Genomic DNA, 20,159 nt, shown 5'->3' on the forward strand with positions numbered 1-20,159 from the left:
AACAATCCAAAACTACCTGTCCCGATGTGAAAAAGTAATTGGCAAGAAGAGTGGGCCAAAATTCCTCCAAAGCGATGTGAAAGACTCATCACCAATTATCGCAAACGCTTGATTTTTGTTATTGCTGCCAAAGGTGGCACAACCCATTATTAGGTTCAGGGGGCATTATTGTGTTTCACTTTTTGCGATGTCACTGTGTGTAGCAGCTTTCGAAATCACATCTGACTTTATACTGAGATTTTTCTTTCATCGTTTTTCCACCGTTAGTGCAGAATACCAGTAAGCTCAAGACAGAATGAAAGTTTTCTTTTAGCCAGTCATCATTTTTTCAAGAATAACTAGTTTTTACTATTATTCCAGGAGGCAATCACTCCAGGAATTACCAATTTTCTCTCTCCCATTTAGCTGGGATGGACTGCGGCACACTCGGTAACGTTATGAAGTGCTGAAAATATCACTCAAAGTATGTCATTCATGTCTTTTTTTTCCCCCGGGGTCGTTTCCTCATGTGCTTTATCGGCACCAGGGTGCAATTTCGAGTGCCGTTCTCCGTGATAGATTAATATTGCCTTCTGTTTATTGATCCCTTCTCGTTTTCTTGGGTTTCCCGAGGGAGAGGTTAGCGTACGAAGTTAAGTAAAAATGGTTACTTTGATGTCCCCCTTGGATCATTGAGATGATGCAGTTTCTTAAGTAAAGGCCTTAATGAATGTCTAGAGTCTGCTGACCCCTCCCCGGTGATGTACGATGCGCTGACGTTGCAGGATGGCGTCGGCATGACGACAGCGGCCGACGAGCTGAGCAGCAGCGTCAGCGAGGACACGGGTTTCGGCAGTGCCCCCCCTCTCCCCCCCGATCGCCCGGACCTGTGCGAGCTCCCTGACCCACGGGAGACCCCGGAGCCTCAGGAGGACCTGGACCCGGCCCCCCCTCCGCCACCGGCCATAGACACTCCGCCGGGGTCCCTCTGTGAGGAGGGACCCCAAACAGTCCTGCCTCCGTACACACCGGCGGAAGTGGAGACAAAGCCGGAGCCAGACCTAGACCCAGACCCGGATCCGGGCAGCATCTGTGGCTCCATGTGGGAGGAAGATGTGACTCAGGCCCTGAAGGTACTGGACGAGCGCTGTGAGGAGGAGGAGGCCGACTACTCCGGCATGTCGAGGTGAGTGCGTTGGGATTTGAGATTTTGACTTCGCATGGTTTTCCACTGAGCGACACATGCAGAAATATCTTGGTGTAGCAGAGGGGCTTCTAAACTTGTTCTTCCAAGGGCTACATAGAGTTTTTTTTAAAAGAGGCTTCATGGTGTTTAATGCTACTTCCAGTTTAGGTTCACTGTCAAACTACACATAAAATAAATAGAATTACACGCTTTGTCTTGAAAGCAACCAAACCATTTTTAGAATGCCTCTGCTAGCTTAATGCTAAGCCTGAATGGAAATTGCCATTGATGGGCTAACGGATAACATGAGTCACCGCGTGTTGTCTTTGTTGTAAGCATGAAGTGCATAAAAAGTAAGTCCTTTTATTCATTACATATATTTTTTTAATTCATCAATTAATCAGTTTTCAGAATTTTAGTCTGCCAAATATCGGAATCTGCACCTGCCTGAAAAAAAAAATCCATATTGTTCAAGGCCCTTGTCAGGACTTATGAATTTAGTCACAGAACAAATTTAGCTTGTAAGAAAAAGTACCACAGTATGCACTTATAGCACCATTTTTGTTAGTCGTGGTTCGCCGTCATAGTTCTCTCATGTCAAATACAAGAAAACACTTTTTTTACGTCATTGGCTGTAGTTGAGGTTCCGATGCTTTTACTGTCATTGTTTTGGCCCAGCCTCTGTGTCGAACACTTTGGCGTGACAGTGAATCTTTCCTCCGGCCTGGCTCCCATTCAGGTGTGTGTGAATGACGAAGGCCTCCTCATCAAGGTGGGCCAATTACAGATTGAAGACAATCACCCGTTTGGGAATTTATGCCAGTTGGGGCAACAACAGGAAGGAGCAAGGCACAGCTCTTGGTGGCCTGTCCACGTCATGAGGCATCTGTCATTAAAACGCTCGGTCGAGTTTGGGGGGCGGGGGAGGCAGAGGTGTGGGCACTCTGAGTGATTGTGCACTGACAGCCGGGGCACTGAACAGTTGAGCATACAGCCATCTGTGAGGATTTATGCCTGACTGTTTAAATTACCCCCGTCGCCATCAGCCCCCCCCCCACCCTCGCTGCTGTGAGGCCGCAAGTTGCACCCAGCGAATATGTGGAGGCTGTCTGCACTGCGCTAGTGCTACGAGACAGAGAGAGAAGAGCGAGGGAGAGAGCGAGGGAGAGAGCGAGGGAGCGGGGTTATACATATAGACGGTGTCAGCAGCGGTGCTCGGCAGTGCCGGCTTTAAATACTTGTATTCCGTCTGCTTCTTCAGGCTCTTTGGTCCCACGGGCCTGTGAGTACTGTATACAGTATATATATATTTATACATATATATGTGTGTGTGTGTGCGTATGTGGTTGTGTGTATGCCAGAGAGAGAGAAACAGAGCGAGAGGGGGAGAGCAATGCGTGATGCTAAGTGGCTAATAGCTCATGTTGTTGTGCTCCGGCACTGCAGCAAATCCATCATGTGGGCCAGCGTTTGTTTACGTCGGGGTTCAGCAACATTTATTGAGCCAAGGCACTTATTTGGCTTGAGAGAGAATCTAAGTAATGGCACAAGAAATACTCACTATACTGCGGTGCCTTCAGTTGTGTGCTTACTTAACTCGTAAATTCATTTTCTCCTACGGTGGTACCTTGAGAAACGAGAGACCCGACTTTTGGATTTTTTTTTTTTTTTTTTTTAATTTCTTTTTGGTCTCCACTCAACTCACTTGACAACAAGCAGCGGTTTGAAGGATAGTGAACAATTTGTCAAAAAAAGATTCTTTAAGCTCTTTATTGACACTACCAGCTTAGGTTGTCTGTCAAACAAAACAAAACAACAAATATTACACGTTGTGTATTTAAAATAACCATAGACGTTTGCCTTCTGCTAGCTTAATGCTAACGCACGATGCAAAACGCCAAAGACGGGCTAACAAGTAGCATCGGTCAAGGTGTTACAACCCTTTAAGTTGTAACATATGTTACGTTCTGACTGTCTGTATAAATCATTGGCATCCTTGGCCAAAGATACATTATTTGTTATAAATGAAAAATGGCCAATTAAGTGAAATGTGATCATTTCCCACGGCACACTAATGTGACATTATTTGCTGTGGATGAATAATAATGATGGACCTAACAGTGTGTTTTCCATTCCACTTATCTTTATTTGGGTGGTTGCAGCCAAGATGAAGGTGACGCCGACTGCTTCCCCGAGACCCAGGCCTCGCCACCCCCGTCGCCCTTCCTGTCGGCCATCCTGGCGGCATTCCAGCCCGTCGCCTATGACGATGAGGAGGATGCCTGGCGCTGCCACGTCAACCAGATGCTGTCGGACGTCGATGGGTCGTCCGCCGTCTACACCTTCCACGTCTTCTCGCAACTCTTTCAGGTACAGCAGGCGGGCGAGCTAGTTGGTTTTGAACGATTTTGAAGAAGAATCTAATAGTAATTGTTCTTTTTTTTTTCTTCCCTCAGTTATTGATTTAATACACAATTTATTTTTTTCAAGGTCCTCTTCACGTGTATTTTTAACAAACGCAATCAATGAGACTATAGCTTTACTTAATATGTCGTTCTCCTCCTTTCCAGAGCATTCAGAGGAAATTCGGCGCCATCACGCACGCGTCTGTCCACTTCCTCGGTGAGAAGCTCCAGCGTATGGGCAATCAATTCCTCAGCTCCCTGGAGGTCATGACGTCGCACTCGCAGTGCCCCACCGTGCTGCTGGATGCCGAGACTGTGAGACCGCCGCCGCCCGAGCTGCTTTTTCTCCCGCGGCGTACTCAGGTCGGGTGTTCATGTGTCTCTCGCTGTCCTAGCTGGTCTCGTGCGGACTGCTGGAGACGCTCAAGTTTAGCGTGCTGGAGCTTCAGGAGCACCTGGACACTTACAACGCCAAGAGGGAGGCGGCGGAACTTGTAAGTGGTGTACTTTTGGTGGCGGCAGTGTTGGGAAGGTGTCATTTTTTAAACTTAGAGCTGCACTTGTGGATACACCTGCCCAGTGTATGTTTCTGCCCTTTTCAAAAATTGTCATTAGTGGGGGATGGGGGATTCGCTGTCCAAATCCTACGTCGCAATGGGCCTTGACTTGCCTCACGAATGCGTCAGCACGCACATGACATCAGCGGCGGTCAGGGGCTAAAAACAACCCCCGGTTCTCCTAAATCAGTTAGAACGTGATGGGCGGGAGGATTCGGTGAGGGGGGAGGCGCTCAGGAGATGAGATTGCAAGGATGGCATGCGTGGCCGCTAATTGAATGAGAAAACCACGCGCTCCCCGCAGGGTCAGATATTACGCAGCCGCACCCCACCCCGTTGTCTTGAACAGGCTGCTTTGTTTTAATACGCTAAGTACAACACTCTTATCGAATCTGCTGGCTGAGCAGCCGTTCTGACGTACGCAGGACTTCAAAGTCCACCGTCGCCAACATCTTTTTTTCCATCTTCCTCCGTTTCTAGTGGCTGGAGAACTGCAGGAAAACCTTCGGGGACAAACAGATCTGCCAGCGGCTCAACACTCAAGCACAGGTAGGCCGAGCCGCCTTCTGCAGTTGAGTAAACAAACACCTCACCCCAAGTTCAGACTTTAAACTGCAACTCCCGGTACCACCCACATTGAGGCTTTTTGGCAGATTTTCTTGATCCCAAATGCGTCACATTCTTGTCTATTAGTAGCTTCTCTTGAACTCCCGCAAAAACTTAGCGCCATTTTTTTGCAGTGGAGATTGATGGATTTTTTTTGTTTGTTTGTAGTTAGTTTGATGCCTTTTTTTCATTTTTTGTCTAATTTTCTCACATTTTTGTAAGATTTTCGTTCGTTTTTTTGTCATGTTTGGCAGATTTTATTTTATTCTGAAACTTTTCCCATCAAAGGAGCGTCACGTCGTTGTGGATTAATATTATTATTTTTAACTTTCCCCAATTATGTTTACTGTTCATAAATTCTTCAAAGGCCTCCATGTTGAAGTTAACTTTTTAACGACCTTTTTCGAAGCGCAGACACTCTGCTGAGAAATACGGTAATGTTGTTTGTTGTGACACACTCGTGGTATTTTCACTTTTGTTCCTTTACACTCTTTGCACTTGGGTATTTTATTTTATTTTTTTTACAGTTTGCCCTCCATCAAGGTACTGTGTTTAGTTTGGCAACTAGTTAGTTTTCCAAAAGACAGACCAATTGGTCTCGCTTCATGATGTTGACGTCATAATTGTTCATTTACATTAGCGTGAAGCTAACACGTCCGCCAGCGTTATGCTAACCTACAGTGGGAAACGGCAACGCCGATGTTTCCTTCAATATAAAATCTTGTCAACCACACATCGTTTACACAGTTCTTTCCCCCCCCCTTAAATGGCGTGTGAATTCCGTCTAATTCTTTTCTTTCTCTCCTTCTCCTTGTCACCTTCTTCTTGCTTAGCACATGGAGAGTCTGGCAGTAAGTGGTACTCCTGTTTTAATAGACAACACCAAACATCCTCATCCGCACCCTCTCGTACCTCTGCCTTGATTGGCCACGTAACATGGAACGCCCTCATCCAATCTTAGCGTTATCCCCGAATGGCAGAAAAATCATTTGTGTTGCCTTGCATCCCGATGGAGGACATGTGATGCCGGAAAAGAAGGGGATTGGGGGCGGGGCATTCTTTTGTTGTTTTAATTTTGCATGTTTGTTGCTCCATCCCCTTTTCAAATGAATGACATACCCTCCCAGAGGAGCACAGCGGGTCCTCAGTTGGTGACAGTGTTCCATTCCTGTTGCGGCGACATACAGAAAGAGTAATTTTCTAAGTAGGGAAGGCACCGTTGAGTGACCTCTTGTCAGGGTAGTTTTTTTGCCAGGTTGTTACTTTTCTTGCCGCAATTTGTCAGCTTTTTGCCTGAGTTTTGTCAATTTTTTATTCTGAACATGATTTTTGCCATAAGGGTATCAGCCTTTTTTGACAGAAGTTTTCTCAGTTGTCACTTTATTTTTAGACTTTGTCATTTTTTTGTCTGATTTGTGTCTGTTTTAGTTGCTCTGTCAAATTTGAATCTTTTTTTTGTCAGTTTGTGCCTGATTTTGTCCATTTTTTTTGTCCACTTTTCTAATGATCCTTTTCCTTTTTTTGTAAGTTTGTGTCACTCTTTCCCCTGTTTTTGGCAGTTTTTTCCTAATAATTTCTCCAGTTTGTATCTGTTGATGTCTGAATTCTGTCTAGGTTTTGTTATATTTTTGTGTGATTTTTATCTCTTTTTGACAGTTTGTATTTAATTTCTGTCCAAGTTTTGGCATATTTTTGTCATTTTTTCATATTTGTATTTGTCATACTTTTTTTTTTTGCCAGCTTTATGTGAACTCATTTTTGTTTTGGTTGCATTTTTATTAGATTTGTATCAGTTTTGGTCAGTTTTTGCCTGCTTTTTGGCAAAGTTCTCTTCTTGTTCTCATTTTTTTTGTACATTTTGTTTTGTTCATTGATTTGTTAGTTTGTGCCAGATTTTTTTTTTTTTAATGGCAGAAAAGATATTTTTATCCTATTGTATATGTACTGTTTTTTAAGTCCAATTTTTATCCAAATTTTGACAGATTCTAAACATTTTTGGCTGTGTTTGTCAAAGCTCTTCGTAAATATAAGTAATTTATTTATTTTTATTTTTTTTGAGGTGTTCCGTTTTGACACCATCTGAACTCGGTTCCCACACCGGCGATGTAACCTGAAATTGTATCAAAGTCAGAATGTGCAGTAACTACCTAAGGAAAATTCATAAATACATTGCATATTTGAAAAACACTTGGAAATATGGAGGTGGCAAGTTGAGTGTACTTCTTGTGCCACCCGCGTATCCTTAGACCGCGGCACAAGCTAATTAATTGTGTGCCATTTTTAACCTGGGACATTGGCACTATCCCAAACTGAGGACCCTCTGTAATTAGCGACATCATCGACTCGCTCATCCCGACAGCCGCCCCGAGACGGATCCTTTTTTAATCGACTAATTCCGCTAGCAATAGACTCTCAACGCCCGACACCTGGATGGGGCTTTGCTCGGGGCTTCGTGAACCATTTCACCCCACCTGGCCGTATCCTTTGACATTTTCTCCATCTTCCTCACCTCTCCGCCTTTCCCGTTTTTGTGTACCCTCAGGAGCTCGAGCTGTGTCGCCGCCTGTACAAGCTGCACTTTCAGCTGCTGCTGCTCTTCCAGGCCTACTGCAAGCTCATCAGCAGAGTGGACACCATCAAGAGGGAAGCCGAGGTGAGATAGAACCATAGGAAAGCCCGATGCGTTTATCGCCCCCCACAAAAAAAAAAAAAAGACTCTTGGTGTTATACGTCCCCAATCTAACAGCATCTTTTCTTTTTTTTGTGTGTGTGTGTGTGTGTGTTTTTATGGTGCATACTGTCTCCACCATAGTACAAATGTTTTTGGCACCCATCCCAAAATCCGACAGTGGAAAAGCTCCACAAAAAAAAAAAAAAAACTGCCTTGTTAATGGAAGTGTACTGCTTGAAGGAAACGGTGCAGGACGGTTGTTGACTTGAAGCACGGCTCTGCTGCTTCTCTATCCAGGCTGCATCTTAATGCACCGTTAAGTGGATTACACTACTGAATGAAATTGAATGATTTCTTCTGGGGATTGATGGGGTCAGCTGCCGTTAGCGTTCAAATTCAATCAAGATGTGTATTTTGCTGCCTCCTCCCCGCCGCTATCCCCTCCGCTCCCTTCTTCTATGCGACGCATGCACTCAAGCCATTCCCATCTGTCTTCCATCTCCCGTCGCTTAGGTGACCAACATGTCGGACGAGCTCAGCGCCCTGGAGAGCTGCCTGAAGGCGGCCGAGAGGGGAAATGACAGCCAAGAGGACGTGTGCATGCCGGACGCCGCCCACGCTGACACGGAGACCGCCATCCAGTCACTGGTCGAGACTCTGAGAGCGCGAGACTTCTGTTCGGCCCTCACCCAAGTCAAAGTCTTCAGGTAGCTTATGAAATCCATGGAGTTCCATCCATGTTTTCAGAAAATTACATTTCATTTATTAAATGAAGTTTGAACTCTTACCTTCAACTCCGGGATCAATACAAACAAGTTTTTGTCACACTGTATCAATTAAATTCAGCTAATTCTGGTGTTCTCGATTTGGCCACCAGGGGGTGGTATAAGAAAGACAGGAGCACCACCGTGTATGAACAGTCTTGGCCAGCTCGCTCCATCTTGCAGCCCAGCCTGCGTGAAGCATGCTACGTGCATGCCGCCTTGTGCGGTGCACGTTTCTTTGCTACGCCCGAAATCGACAGAAATTTATCATGAAAATTTCTGTACATATGAACTTATTTTTCCCATATTGTCTGACTCCACATTGTTTCTGTGTCATCGTGTTCGGTCGTCATTCAAAGGGTTACTTACAGCACTGCAACATAGATCCTATTTAGCATTAGCATGAAGATGAAGACTGAAAGTCCTCGCTTTGTCGTTGTTTTAATCCATAAATTGCATTTTTGAATTTGCACGCTCAAAGCGACAACACATACAAACAGAACATCTATTTCTGGAGTTTACTCGGCGAGCCTTTCTGCCTCTTCATCTATTACACTGCACATCCTTCAGTAGTGCTCTTTGCTGCCTCGTATGTTGTGGCACAATGTGGTATTACAGTGAAGGCGCACCTCTCTAAAATCAGGCATGCCTGTATCCTGTGTCCATGCGGCAGGTCTCTGTGGCCTAACGACATTTTCGGCAGCGACGGCGAGGACGCCGTGCAGACGCTGCTGCACATCTACTTCCGCCACCAAACGCTGGGCCAAACGGGCTGCCTGGCTGTGGTGGGCCCCAGCCGGGACCTCTCCCAGGCCAGCGGACGCCTCATGGAGCTCAACCTGCAAATCCGAGAAGCGCTGAGTCGGGCGCAGACTTCGGGCGTAGGAGCACCGTGAGCAGAATCAGAGAGAGACTCGGCGCACAAAAGGGCTACAAAAGGATGTGCGGGAATAAGAGACACCGTCTTCTTCTCCAGGCCAGATGGACGCTTGGAGCTAAGACATTCCTTGACAAAAGTTGCGAATATTGGGCTTTCAGGTACAATTTCTGGATGACCCTAAAATCCACTATAATCCGTATTGAACCAATATATGTGCAAGGATAATTTATTTGCCTTTCTGTGAGTCTTCCAGTACCTCTGTCTCAAAATAGTGGCACTATAAGCTCAGTAGCCACTTTCCTTTGACAATCTCCCGTCGGCGGTGGCTTCAAGATAGGATATTCTCAAAGGAAAATGACTACTGAATCTGGACTATCACGGTGTCATCATCAGAGATACTGGATGAGTCATAGAAAGGCAGAAGTGAAATCCTTGGAAATTTTCATGGATTGAACACTGAGGAATGTTGGTGGCCACCACCTTGTTGGGCGAACAAAAAGATGTAAGTAGTCGTGAAACATTGATAAGCAGTTGAATTAAGTCTACCTGTAAAGGTTCTACAGCATTTTAGGTTCAACCCGAAATTTCAGCCCAAAGTCCGACATCTCAACCTTTTTTTGAGGAGTGTATCTTCCCACCACCCCCACCCCCAAAAAAAAACAAAAAAAAAAACATGCAAGATTCTGTTTGCAATAAGTCACACACGTCAGCGTGCCTGGCACAGCGGTAGGATGATAGATTTTGTTTTTATTTTGTGCTTTTTTGCAGTTTGGGGTTTTTATTTTCTACCTTGCACGCAAATCGACATGTTCATGAGCAAAAAAAAAAAAAAAAAAAAGCATGCTCAAAAGAGATGAAAAGTAGAGTATTTTTGGGGGGGAGAAATGTATTTTTTATGATTCAGAGCTGAAACCTCCTCGGTTGTAAATGTTTGGGATATTTAACGCGCGAGCGCCTGTGGGAAATCCTCAGGGAAGTAAAGTTGTAAAAAGAGAAACGTATATAAAGATATAAAATATATATATCTGCTCCCTTTCAAGGCGTCCTGAATAGCTATCAATCGCCCGTTTAACCAAATAAGCAGCTGCCTTTAGAGGCTGTGTGATGCATAGATAAGACACACAGCTCATAATTTACTCTGTATATATTTTTAGAAAGTCTAAAAAGCAGTCTTTTCGCCCTCCTTCCTTGTACTGTAAATGCACTGCAGAGGACACCGTGCTCATGTGATGAGTCATTTTCATAACCCAACCTCTTTTTTTGTTGTTTTCATGCCACGGTGGGATGAGCTACCTTTTTTGTTGTGATGTCACGGCCGAGAGAAGGGGGGAAAGGAGGTAAGGGCTCTACTGTAGCATCCGTATCCCACCACACGCATCCATTCCCCTCTTCCGGTTCGGAATCCAAAGATAAGGAGGGTGACTGTTTCCCGTTTGTCCGCCAAGCAAGCAGAACTCCTCTGCCCTGACGGTCACTGCTTGTCTGGTACATTCTGAATGCTGTTTATTATTTAAAGATTTTTTTTTCTTGACCTGGGAGAGCTTTGATTTTAGGTGTGCATTGTTTTTTTTTTTGTTCACTCACATACCAGCCTTCTCTCTGGACGAATAAAGATCTAATCATACAGTCAAGACTGTGGAATGATTTGATGCCACTGAATCTTTTTTAAGCTAATTTATGCCATTTTCAGGTGCATTTCAATGATTATGGGAGAAAAATATACTACAGTTAACATTGAACCAAATTCATGTTCTTGCTGTAGGGCCAATCCCTAGGTCCAAATTTGGTCAATTTCACCTTTTTCGCAAATTACTACTATTGGTCAGTCTATTTTTACAAATCATCGAAGTCCTTGTCAAAGCTTTTGGCATGTTCACTAAATGTGCGAAACCACGTCGCTCTGAAAATGAGACACTACTTGATCTAGCAACTTTATGCTTACAAATCACTACACTATTTGAGCCATTAAAATATCCGCTCAAGTCCTATGGTGCCTGGACTATTATCTAGAACTCAGTACCACAGTTTTGAATTGGATTTTGGTTTTAGCAATTAATTTTGAAACAAATTTGAATTCGCTTTAGATTGGTTAAACATGTAAATTCTTGAAAATAGCTTACCCTCTTTTGCAACTCGACATTTATGAAATTTCCTTAAAAAGCAATGGTTTTGGAGATACGATTCCACCAAACCGCAACAAAATTGTACAGATTAGGGCAATTGATAATTTTTTTTTTAAGTAAAATATTCACTTTTTTGCAGTTTAATACAAATTAAATATTTCACTGTGTAGTTAATGAAACACAAAGCCAATTAATGGGGAATTTTGAAATCGAAGGGTCTTTTGCCCCCGCCCACCACTTTCATGGAAAAAGCACATTTGAGTCTTATCAACATTTAGTTTAAAAAAAAAAATGTGGGTCAATAAATTTACCGAATACAAAAGACAGACACTTCCAAAAAGTGCAAGGTAGACATTTTAATAGTGAATGTGTGTGGCGACGCAATCGCTGCAACCAAACATGCACCAAAGTACTGAACCAATTACAGAATCCGCTTGCTGTTGTGATCAGATGATGTACTTGAAGCTGAAGGTGCTGTCACATGAAAGTCGCTTCCCTTTGCAGCGGCCGCACAAGTCCTGCCTGTGCGGACGCTTGGGGTCCACGTGGCGTTGTGTTAAGGCACAGCAGCAGCGGGCTTTGTTGCAAGTCTGGACATGAGATGATGACAGTTTATTCAAGACTGACAAACTTTTTTTGTGAAGTAAACTTAAGTGGCTCACGTGACATGTGATGTCCTCCACGCGGTACGGGTTAAACTCCTTTTGGCATTTCCTGCAGTATTGTTTGAAGTAAACCTGCAATGCAACAGTGGTGGGTCGTAAGGTGCACTGAACCACATCAACAAAAACACTCTCCCAAGTTCTCACCTTGTTGGTTCCCTGAACGCACCACACGTAAGCGCTTTCCCATCTTAAGTTGCACTCTCGGCAGTGATAATAGCCGTATTTCTGCTCCAGAAACTGAGTCGAAATCAAGACGAGACATGTTTCTCAGCATTATTTTTAATGCAGCTATTTTCAGATCGATAACATTGTCGCATAAAACGTGCATGGTTTTTAATAAGAGTTTACCAGGTGTGCGCAAAGGGTATTAATGTAACTACAGTCCAAAAAAAAAAAAAAATATTGTTTCTGGAAAATGTTGGTTTGCAAAATTGAAGGGGGGGGACTCGCAAAACGAACGTTGAGTAAAAGTAAACTTAAGTGTATTTACCTTAAATAAATACAAGCGAAACTTTAATCTGTAATAAAATACATTTCTAGCTGCCAAATTTGACAAAATGTTCCCCAAATTTTGCAAAATTGATTATACCTGGAAGCGAACTCTGGCTTTCCCCTTCGACACCTCGTCTACGGCGGCCCCGATGTCTTCGCTTTTCCGCAGCTCTTCTGACTTGAGCGACTCGGACCGTTTCTCCTCCCCGCCTTCCTTTTTCTTCTCTTCCTCCTTTTTCTTCTTCGCGGGCTCGCCCTCTTCCTCCTCCTCCTCTTCCTCGTCACCCGGCTTGGCGGCAGCTGGCTCCCCGGGCGGCGAATCCTCGTCCTCCGCCACGAAGCAGGTAATGTTCCGGTAAGCGACGGGGGAGTAGAGCGCCAGCGTCCGCGGGTACCGCACCACAGTCTTGGGACTTCCATCTTCACCGGACGTCACAGAACTCTCGGAGGACTTTTTGCGCCGGAAGTCTCGCTTCATGGCGACGAGGGTTCGCGGTCCTAGGGAGCACTGCACCGAGGCGTCCCGCTTGGGGTTGACCTGCACGGCCACGTCCTTGGTGTTTGCCTTGCGGAGTCTCGGCGTGAGCTTGGGGTTGATCTGAGACAGGATGGACTTGAGCTGGGCCCGCTGCTGGTTGTTGAATGCCTCGGAGGCGTCGCCATAGTGGGACAGGTAACTACTTTTGTACTTCCACGGAGCCTCCTTGGGCCGGTAACGGCCCGCATAAGGGTTGTGGTTGTAAGATGGGTAGAAATAGCGGTCGACCGGCTCGTCGCCGTATGTTGCCATTTTGTTTGGTTTTTCTTTTTTTATTCTTCTACCGGCAAGGCCGCAGGTGACGTAATTTAAATCGCACGTGTGATTGACAATTAGGACTGATTCAATACAGGTGTTTTCCCGCCAAAAGTCAGGGGGCGTGTCCAGCAGTCAAAAGAGGGACAGCTTTATTGATTTTTGTAAGTTCAATGTTTGTTCGAGCGGCGACCTCACCGTCAATGGCAATGCATTGAAATTGAAATTCAACCAATTTTCATGGCATTTACTTCTTTGTCAATCCCAAAAAGTTTGCTGTAAATGTAGTAGTATAATGAAATATTTTACCTGCAAAAGGTTATTCTCAGTGTCCTTGTCATTGTTATACGATTTCTGCGCTCAAATGTATGCGGCATAATGTGCCGTCCTCTTTTGTTTTTGGTGCATCCACACACGGGATGTGCTGACGCCTGGGTTACAAAAGTTTTTTTCAATGGTGATGATGCCTCGTCTGTACATAGCTGACCTATACGTCGTCAAAAGCCAACAGTGCTATTTATGCTTTATTAAATAAAAAAAAAATGTCTTATATGAAGAATGAAACTAAAATTGATATTTGCTGCCCTTATTTTTGTTGTCTTCTTTATATTTGTGGTTAACTTCTTTTTACACTTGTGGGGCCGTTGAGAGCATTAATACTTGACTTTAAGGTTCTTGATCCAAGAAAGGAGAGTTTACATCTGTACATTTTTAATTTCCTCCATACATTTCTTTTCATATACACATTGTACAACTGTTCACACACAAAATGGCTGATTGTTACATTCACAGACTGATGTGTTTTCACGCATGATGATGCTTTTTTTTTAAACTGAGAAACATTGAGAATGCGTGTATCATTTGTTCTTTCCACTTCCAATTGGCAATCGAATATCAAAAATATGAGAGTATCACATCTGAAGCCTTGTCACTGAGTTTAGAAAATCACAGAGTTGCAAGAGCCACTGGAAGAGTCACAGAAAGGCATAGAAGTTGAACCTGTGAACATTTTCATGGACTTGTGAACTTTGCCATTCAACTCACTGTTACAGAACAAAAAGTTGAACAAAAAGTGCAGCAACATTCAGCTGTCATCAAAAGTTGAGAGAAGTTATGGAAAGGTCAAATTGAGTTCTGCAAAGATCAAATTAAGTTCTTCTGTAAAGTTCCCGTGTGAAAATCTTTAACCTGAAATTTCACCCGCCGGCCAAATATCCCGAACTTTTTCTGAGATATGCTGCAAAATCTGTCATTTTCTTTCATTCGCCATTTTTAAAAAATTCGCAATTGCCAGTTGAAAAGGGAAAAACACGCATGATTGAGGCCTTCCATGCATCAGCCCGTCTTATACTGTTTTGTTTCTCACGATGTCACACTAACTTGTGTTTGTCAAACAGGCGTCGGGTCCGGCGGGCAGGGGTCCAGCATGATGGTGTTCGGGTCGCTCACCGTCACTGCCCCGTACGAAGCGTCAAAGTCGACGTCCTCGTCCTGGAAGCGCTGGTACGTGATGTCCGTGTCTTCGCCGTCCCGCCGGACCGGCGGCTCTTCCTTGCCCAACACCCGCCTGCGGTACGTCCGGTACGCCAGGATGAAGACGCCTGCCTCGGCCGCCTGGAAGAGCGCGTAGAGCAGCGGGAACATGTACATGCCGCCCATCAGCTGCGGCGGGAAGGCCAGCTTGAGGATGGCGGTGCACAGCTGCACGTTCTGGCAGCCCGTCTCCAGTGAGACGGCGCGGCGGCTGTTGGGCGGCAGGTGGAACAGCACGGCCAGGCCGTAGCCCGCCGCGTAGCCGCACATGGGCATCAGCAGGGCCACGACGTAGACGGACGGCGGAATGGCCGACAACAGTTCGGGGCCCAGCATGGCTGCCGTCAGGATGAAGAGCAGCACCAGGGTGATGAGCAGAGACCACAGAGACGCCTGAAGACACGCCAGCGCCGCATCAGGTATGCTCATGTGTATGATGAGTACCCCTAACATGAAGTAGATCTCACCGAATGACAACGACATCTTTTCAAAAATAATGCTCACTTTTGAGAGGTTGTCATTTATTAACCCATCAAATTGAGCTGCTTTTAAACCTAGATTATCTAACTTTTTTTTGTTAAAAAAAAGTCATTTTCCCCAAAGCCACTATTAGAACAGGTGACTTAATGCTCATTTACGTGGTCTTTCAGCTCCTTCGAGCATTTTGCATTTTCGTCCCATTGAACACAATATATTTTATTTTCATTTTATTTTATTGTTATTAATATATTTTATTATGTACCAATATAGAATATTTAGTACAGAACTAACATATATCATTTTTAAATAAATAAATACATACATAGACCCACAGTGTCCCGTCACAGGTGAGCTATTTTTAGAACACACCCACGTTGTCCTTGGGGCTAACTAGTACCCACGGGTACCATTTTCTTTTTTTTGGTTTGTGTGTTTTTAATGCATCTTATTCCAAGAAAAAAAAAAGAACATCTGTGACTGTTAACATGACGTCAATATTCTGGTTAAGGTCAACATTCCCATTGATGAAACAATTTTCCATTTCCATGCCTGAGCAGACAGAGTTAATCTCCTAGAGGTGGTAATTTTATTCAAACCGCGACATACGGACAACGTCATGACACCATTTCCACTTTTATTTTCTACTGAACCTTCAGCAGACTTTACCCAAATATCTTGAACCCCCGGTAAAGTAGAGAATTCATACCTTCAAGACGGTGTCGGCCACACGTGTGTAGCGGTAGCGCAGCATGACACCGAGCCCGATGGGGATGAGCGTGCTGCACAGTGTCAGGATGATGGCGCCGAAGGGCATGAGGTTGACCACGGGCGTGTTGATCCATGCGCGGCTGTAGATCCACAGGCACAGCGGCATCAGCACCAACGCCAGGAGCGTGGACGAGATGGTCATGATGATGCTGTTGATAGGGAGACCCGACCGTCAAATGTTATGCACGGTAGTTTGCACCTTTGGTAAAATTAAATACAGTGGACTGCACTCTATTCCGGGGGGGATATAAGGACAGGTCCGGTCCGCGAATAGCGAAAAAAATTGACACTCCAAAATTATGACAGAAAAATATTTTTAAATAGTAACAGAATGTAACGCAAAAAACTGTTTATTTATTATTATTATTATTCTATGTACTGTATGTGTGCTTTGAAAGGGCGTGACCTGGTGGGAAAAAAGCCACTACAGTAAACTCCACTCCATTGTGGGTTATGGGTTTGCGGCCCACAAATGTATGTATTTTGGGATGTAATTCCACTTTTGACCAGTTGGTGGCAGCAGAGATGCGTGTGGAACACTAAATGTAAAAAACATGTAGTATCCCAATTTTACTAAAGTGATTAAAATGTCACAATCCTCTTCAGTCCTACTTTTTACGCCTACAGCAAGCAATAGTTGTTGGTTTATTTTCTAATGTACATCTTTGGGCATGATTAGTTTGTTCGTTTGGGGTAGGGGGGCCATGATTTTTCAACAGGATAACGCATAAGAATCCTGCACAGTCAGCTTGCTTCCACATCACTCGCCTCAACCATCCATGGTTACTCCCCGTATCGATGAGCCTCAATCCCATCTCTTTGCTTTCCACAACAGCTTCCGCTGCTGACTAAATCACATTTTCCTCATATTGGACATCCTCACTGGTGTCTTTCCACTCTTTGACGTCACTTTTTATTTAAAGCAATACTGTACTTGAAAGTTTTCTGCTATATTTAGATCCATTAGAATAGAGTACTCGTGTGAATACTCGTACTGGTATCGGTCTGAAAAAAAATGGTATTGAACATCCTCGTCGCATAAAATTATTATTGAATGATTATGGTACCATTATTACAATTTTAATTATATGCAAATTACATTATGTATAAAATCGAGCTTGAAAATTGCATTTACATTCATATTTACTTGTAATTCATGACAAATGTTCTGTCATTTAACGGTCGATTTTAATCTTTCGTCGAAAACGGATGACGTCAACAGCTACTTTTTGCGTAAAAAAGTGATTTCAAGAAGAAGAAAACCATCGTAGAAAGGGTTCTGTCAGTCGTCATCTGTACCTGTGGGTAAAAAACAAAAAAAACAAAAAAAAGCAAAAAAGGACGTTTCGCTTCTCTCACAGAAGCTTCTGTCGTACTTTCCTGTACGACTGAGAGCCTCCACAAGCAAGAAGAAGAAAAAAAAAAGTTGCGGGAGTACCTGAGGTTCATCTCCCCGTGCACCAGTAGCGACATGATGTTGGACAAGTTCCCCCCGGGGCAGCATCCGCACAGTAGCACGGCCATGGCGGCCACGTCGTCGAGAGAGAAGGTGAGCGCCAGCAGGAAGGCCACCAGCGGCATGATGACGAACTGGCACACGACGGCCAGCAGCACCCCGACCGGCCGCCGGATGTGCTCGCCCAGCTGGCTTACGTCCACCGTGCAGCCGAGCCCCAGCATGGTGAAGCACAGCACCAGCCCCACGAACACGTTGATGCCGTGGCTTAACGGCGAGTCCCAGAAGGCGGGCACCAGGCTCAGGACGTCGCCGGCGGAGGGGGGCTCGGACGGGAGCGAGCCCACCTTCAGCTCCGAGCCGCCCGGCGGGGGTTCGCTGGAGTTGGCCATGGCGCGGCGTCGGTCGAAGCTCCTCGTCGTTACGCACGGCTCGCTCGCTCGCTACGGGGCCGGGGCGAGAGGACGCGACGGTGCCATGGTTGGCCGTCCGCGCCGCGCGACAGCCGGAGACGAAGGACCGAGCCCCGGCGTCCCGGACCCCCGTTTTATAGCGCGCCCAACCCGCGTGGATGCGTGTGGGGGTGTGCGTGCGCACCCGAGGGACGCAACCATCGCTGGCTGCCCCCCCCCTGATCGAGCGTCATCCAAATCTTGGAGTCAAATCAAGACACAAACGCAACCGATGGACCACGAGCGCATTCGAGGGCGTTTGATCGAGTTGCTCAATTGGAATTGACACTCGAAGTGCACGTTTTGGATCACGATCAAATCAGGATTCAACTCGCATGAACACCAAATTGATATTTTGCAGAGGTTGATTCGTATTCATTGGGAACATCTTTTAATTCATATCTACACTTGGTATTGTGAAAATATGAATGCAATATTCGATGTATGATTTTAATTTTCGTTTTAATATATTTATTTGGGGAATGTGATTTCTGTTGGTTCAAAATACTGTCGTATTTTATTCATATTTACTCTCACTTATTTGCTGTCATATTCACTGTCCGATGAATGTTACACTTTTAACATGGCGTCAGTTAAAAGTTTGGAAACATCTGCCAATTCAATGTTTTGATATAATGTAAAAATATCCAGAATCGTAGGTAAATCCTTACCTCATCCACATTATTGAGGGAAGTCTTTTGGTAAACCCCCCAAAAATGTGAAGCAAAACAGAATATGTTTTATAATTTAGATTCTTCAAAGTAGGCACCAGATAACAACTAATGCGCATCTTGGTATTTTCTCAGTCAGCCTTATGATGTGGATGATGCTTTTTGACCTTGAATGACTTTTGGTTCACAGCTCTGCATTATCAAGAGTTAGTAGCTCGACTTTCTTGACCTTCTTATGTGTTTGGCACCATTTGAATCTGTCTGTCGGTGTTTCCAAACTTATGACTGGTACCATAAATTACCACATACACGCACAGGAAAAAGAAGCCGTGAAAATAAAGTGTGGATCCTTTACACAAAGTGCACCGGGCTGTAAAAAAGAAACAAATGGCATGTCGCTTTTGTTGCCCTCCATGCTACGGGTTTTTTTTCCCACTTCGTACAATAAGCATGCGTTACCAAAACCCGTGTATATTCTCATGGTGAAATCTCAGCGTCTCATCTGAGTGTATCTGACACGTTTGTTTGTGTGCCCGCAGACGCCGGCCTGCCGCTATCAGGCGCCGACATCGCGCACAGGAAATAAAAGCAGTGACGTCTCGCCAGGAGAAGATGGACGGGAACAAGACGAAGAGGAGGAGGAGGAAGAAGAGGGTGACTCAGGGCTGTCGTCAGCCTCTTCAAACGCAGCCAACTCCAGGTATGTCATGGAAGTACGTTCGAGTCGTTTGATATCCAGCTTCAGGTCCATGTACTAGTTTGCTCTTTGCTCTCACTCGTAAATAATGACAAAAATATCATCAAGAGAAATAGATTTTTTTAAAAATGCTTCATCAAAGGAATGTGGAGGAAAAAAAAGGCAAAGGGTCTAACCCGGATTGAAACGCATTGACACTTGGGGCAGCGTAACAGCTAGTAGCTGCTTCGCCATGTTGTTTTGAAACCTGGGCTCCCACAAAATGACCCGAAGTTTGCAGACCTCACAGCCTCACTGGGTTGACTATTCAATGAGCATTTTCCAGGACAAGTGACAAATGACCCCCCCCCCCCCATTTCTGCACACCATTAACGCAACATTGGTCTGGTGGGCTCTTTATGCCTGTCTGTCAAAGACGGCTGCCCCTTCGAATGGTTTGCTGACCCCCGACGCCCCCTTAAAATGGATATGAATAATATCAAATAAATGTTTAAACCAGCTTGCCAAACTAACTTCCAGTTTCTAGTTGGGCACAATGCACTTTCACGCAATGCGCTTATTTATTGTTTTAATTCTTTGATGATGTCACTGCTGCAATACAAGAGGGCGAACTAGACAGCGAGAGAGAGAGAGAGAGAGAGGGCACGGATTCAAATAAAGTCTGATGAATGAGACAATTTTGAGCTGATGCCAATCTGCAAGCGATGCTGGAGATGCGCTCACATTGTCAGACCGTTTTTAATAACGCCGCTCAAGTCTCGGCGCACTAGGAGTAGGACTGAACGGTTTTGAAAAATATGCTAATGGTGATCCCCCCCCCCCCAATATGCGATTATTTTTATTCCAGGTCCCCTTCCCTTGTTCATCTAGACGCCATATAAATAAAATAGAATACAAATAGATATTTATGTATGTATAAGGTGAGCAAAGGCTAATCTGTTTTTGCGAAAAATGTATTAAAAAATGTACGGGGAAAAAACA

The 20,159-nt window shown here is 44.7% G+C and overlaps 3 protein-coding genes across 15 annotated transcripts in view; 1 reads left to right on the top strand and 2 right to left on the bottom strand.

Moving 5' to 3' along the window:
* Positions 1-20,159, top strand: part of fryl (furry homolog, like) — an 82,065-nt gene that overhangs the window by 61,220 nt on the left and 686 nt on the right. For 9 of the 13 annotated variants that reach the window (XM_019896573.1, XM_019896570.1, XM_019896567.1 and 6 more), the window contains 9 exons: positions 765-1,165; positions 3,328-3,535; positions 3,736-3,885; positions 3,966-4,064; positions 4,608-4,676; positions 5,567-5,584; positions 7,276-7,386; positions 7,918-8,111; positions 8,842-10,674. In XM_019896573.1, the coding sequence (XP_019752132.1) occupies positions 765-1,165; positions 3,328-3,535; positions 3,736-3,885; positions 3,966-4,064; positions 4,608-4,676; positions 5,567-5,584; positions 7,276-7,386; positions 7,918-8,111; positions 8,842-9,064 (1,473 nt within the window). In that variant the 3' untranslated portion in view covers positions 9,065-10,674. Of the gene's footprint in view, positions 1-764; positions 1,166-3,327; positions 3,536-3,735; positions 3,941-3,965; positions 4,065-4,607; positions 4,677-5,566; positions 5,585-7,275; positions 7,387-7,917; positions 8,112-8,841; positions 10,675-20,159 lie in introns of those variants that run through there. The other 4 variants (XM_019896565.1, XM_019896566.1, XM_019896576.1 and 1 more) reach the window with 2 other exon arrangements.
* Positions 11,513-13,173, bottom strand: zar1 (zygote arrest 1). Its single transcript, XM_019896580.1, has 4 exons — positions 12,426-13,173; positions 11,981-12,073; positions 11,834-11,908; positions 11,513-11,761 (listed from the first exon to the last, which is right to left on the bottom strand). The coding sequence occupies exons 1-4, from the start codon at positions 13,116-13,118 to the stop codon at positions 11,618-11,620; spliced, it is 1,005 nt and encodes a 334-aa protein (XP_019752139.1). The 5' UTR covers positions 13,119-13,173; the 3' UTR covers positions 11,513-11,617.
* Positions 13,816-17,962, bottom strand: slc10a4 (solute carrier family 10 member 4). Its single transcript, XM_019896578.1, has 3 exons — positions 17,341-17,962; positions 15,841-16,051; positions 13,816-15,047 (listed from the first exon to the last, which is right to left on the bottom strand). The coding sequence occupies exons 1-3, from the start codon at positions 17,748-17,750 to the stop codon at positions 14,511-14,513; spliced, it is 1,158 nt and encodes a 385-aa protein (XP_019752137.1). The 5' UTR covers positions 17,751-17,962; the 3' UTR covers positions 13,816-14,510.

The sequence above is a fragment of the Hippocampus comes genome, unplaced genomic scaffold, assembly GCF_001891065.2.
Source record: "Hippocampus comes isolate QL1 unplaced genomic scaffold, H_comes_QL1_v1.1 scaffold22, whole genome shotgun sequence".
In the NCBI taxonomy this organism is placed as follows: Eukaryota; Metazoa; Chordata; class Actinopteri; order Syngnathiformes; family Syngnathidae; genus Hippocampus; species Hippocampus comes.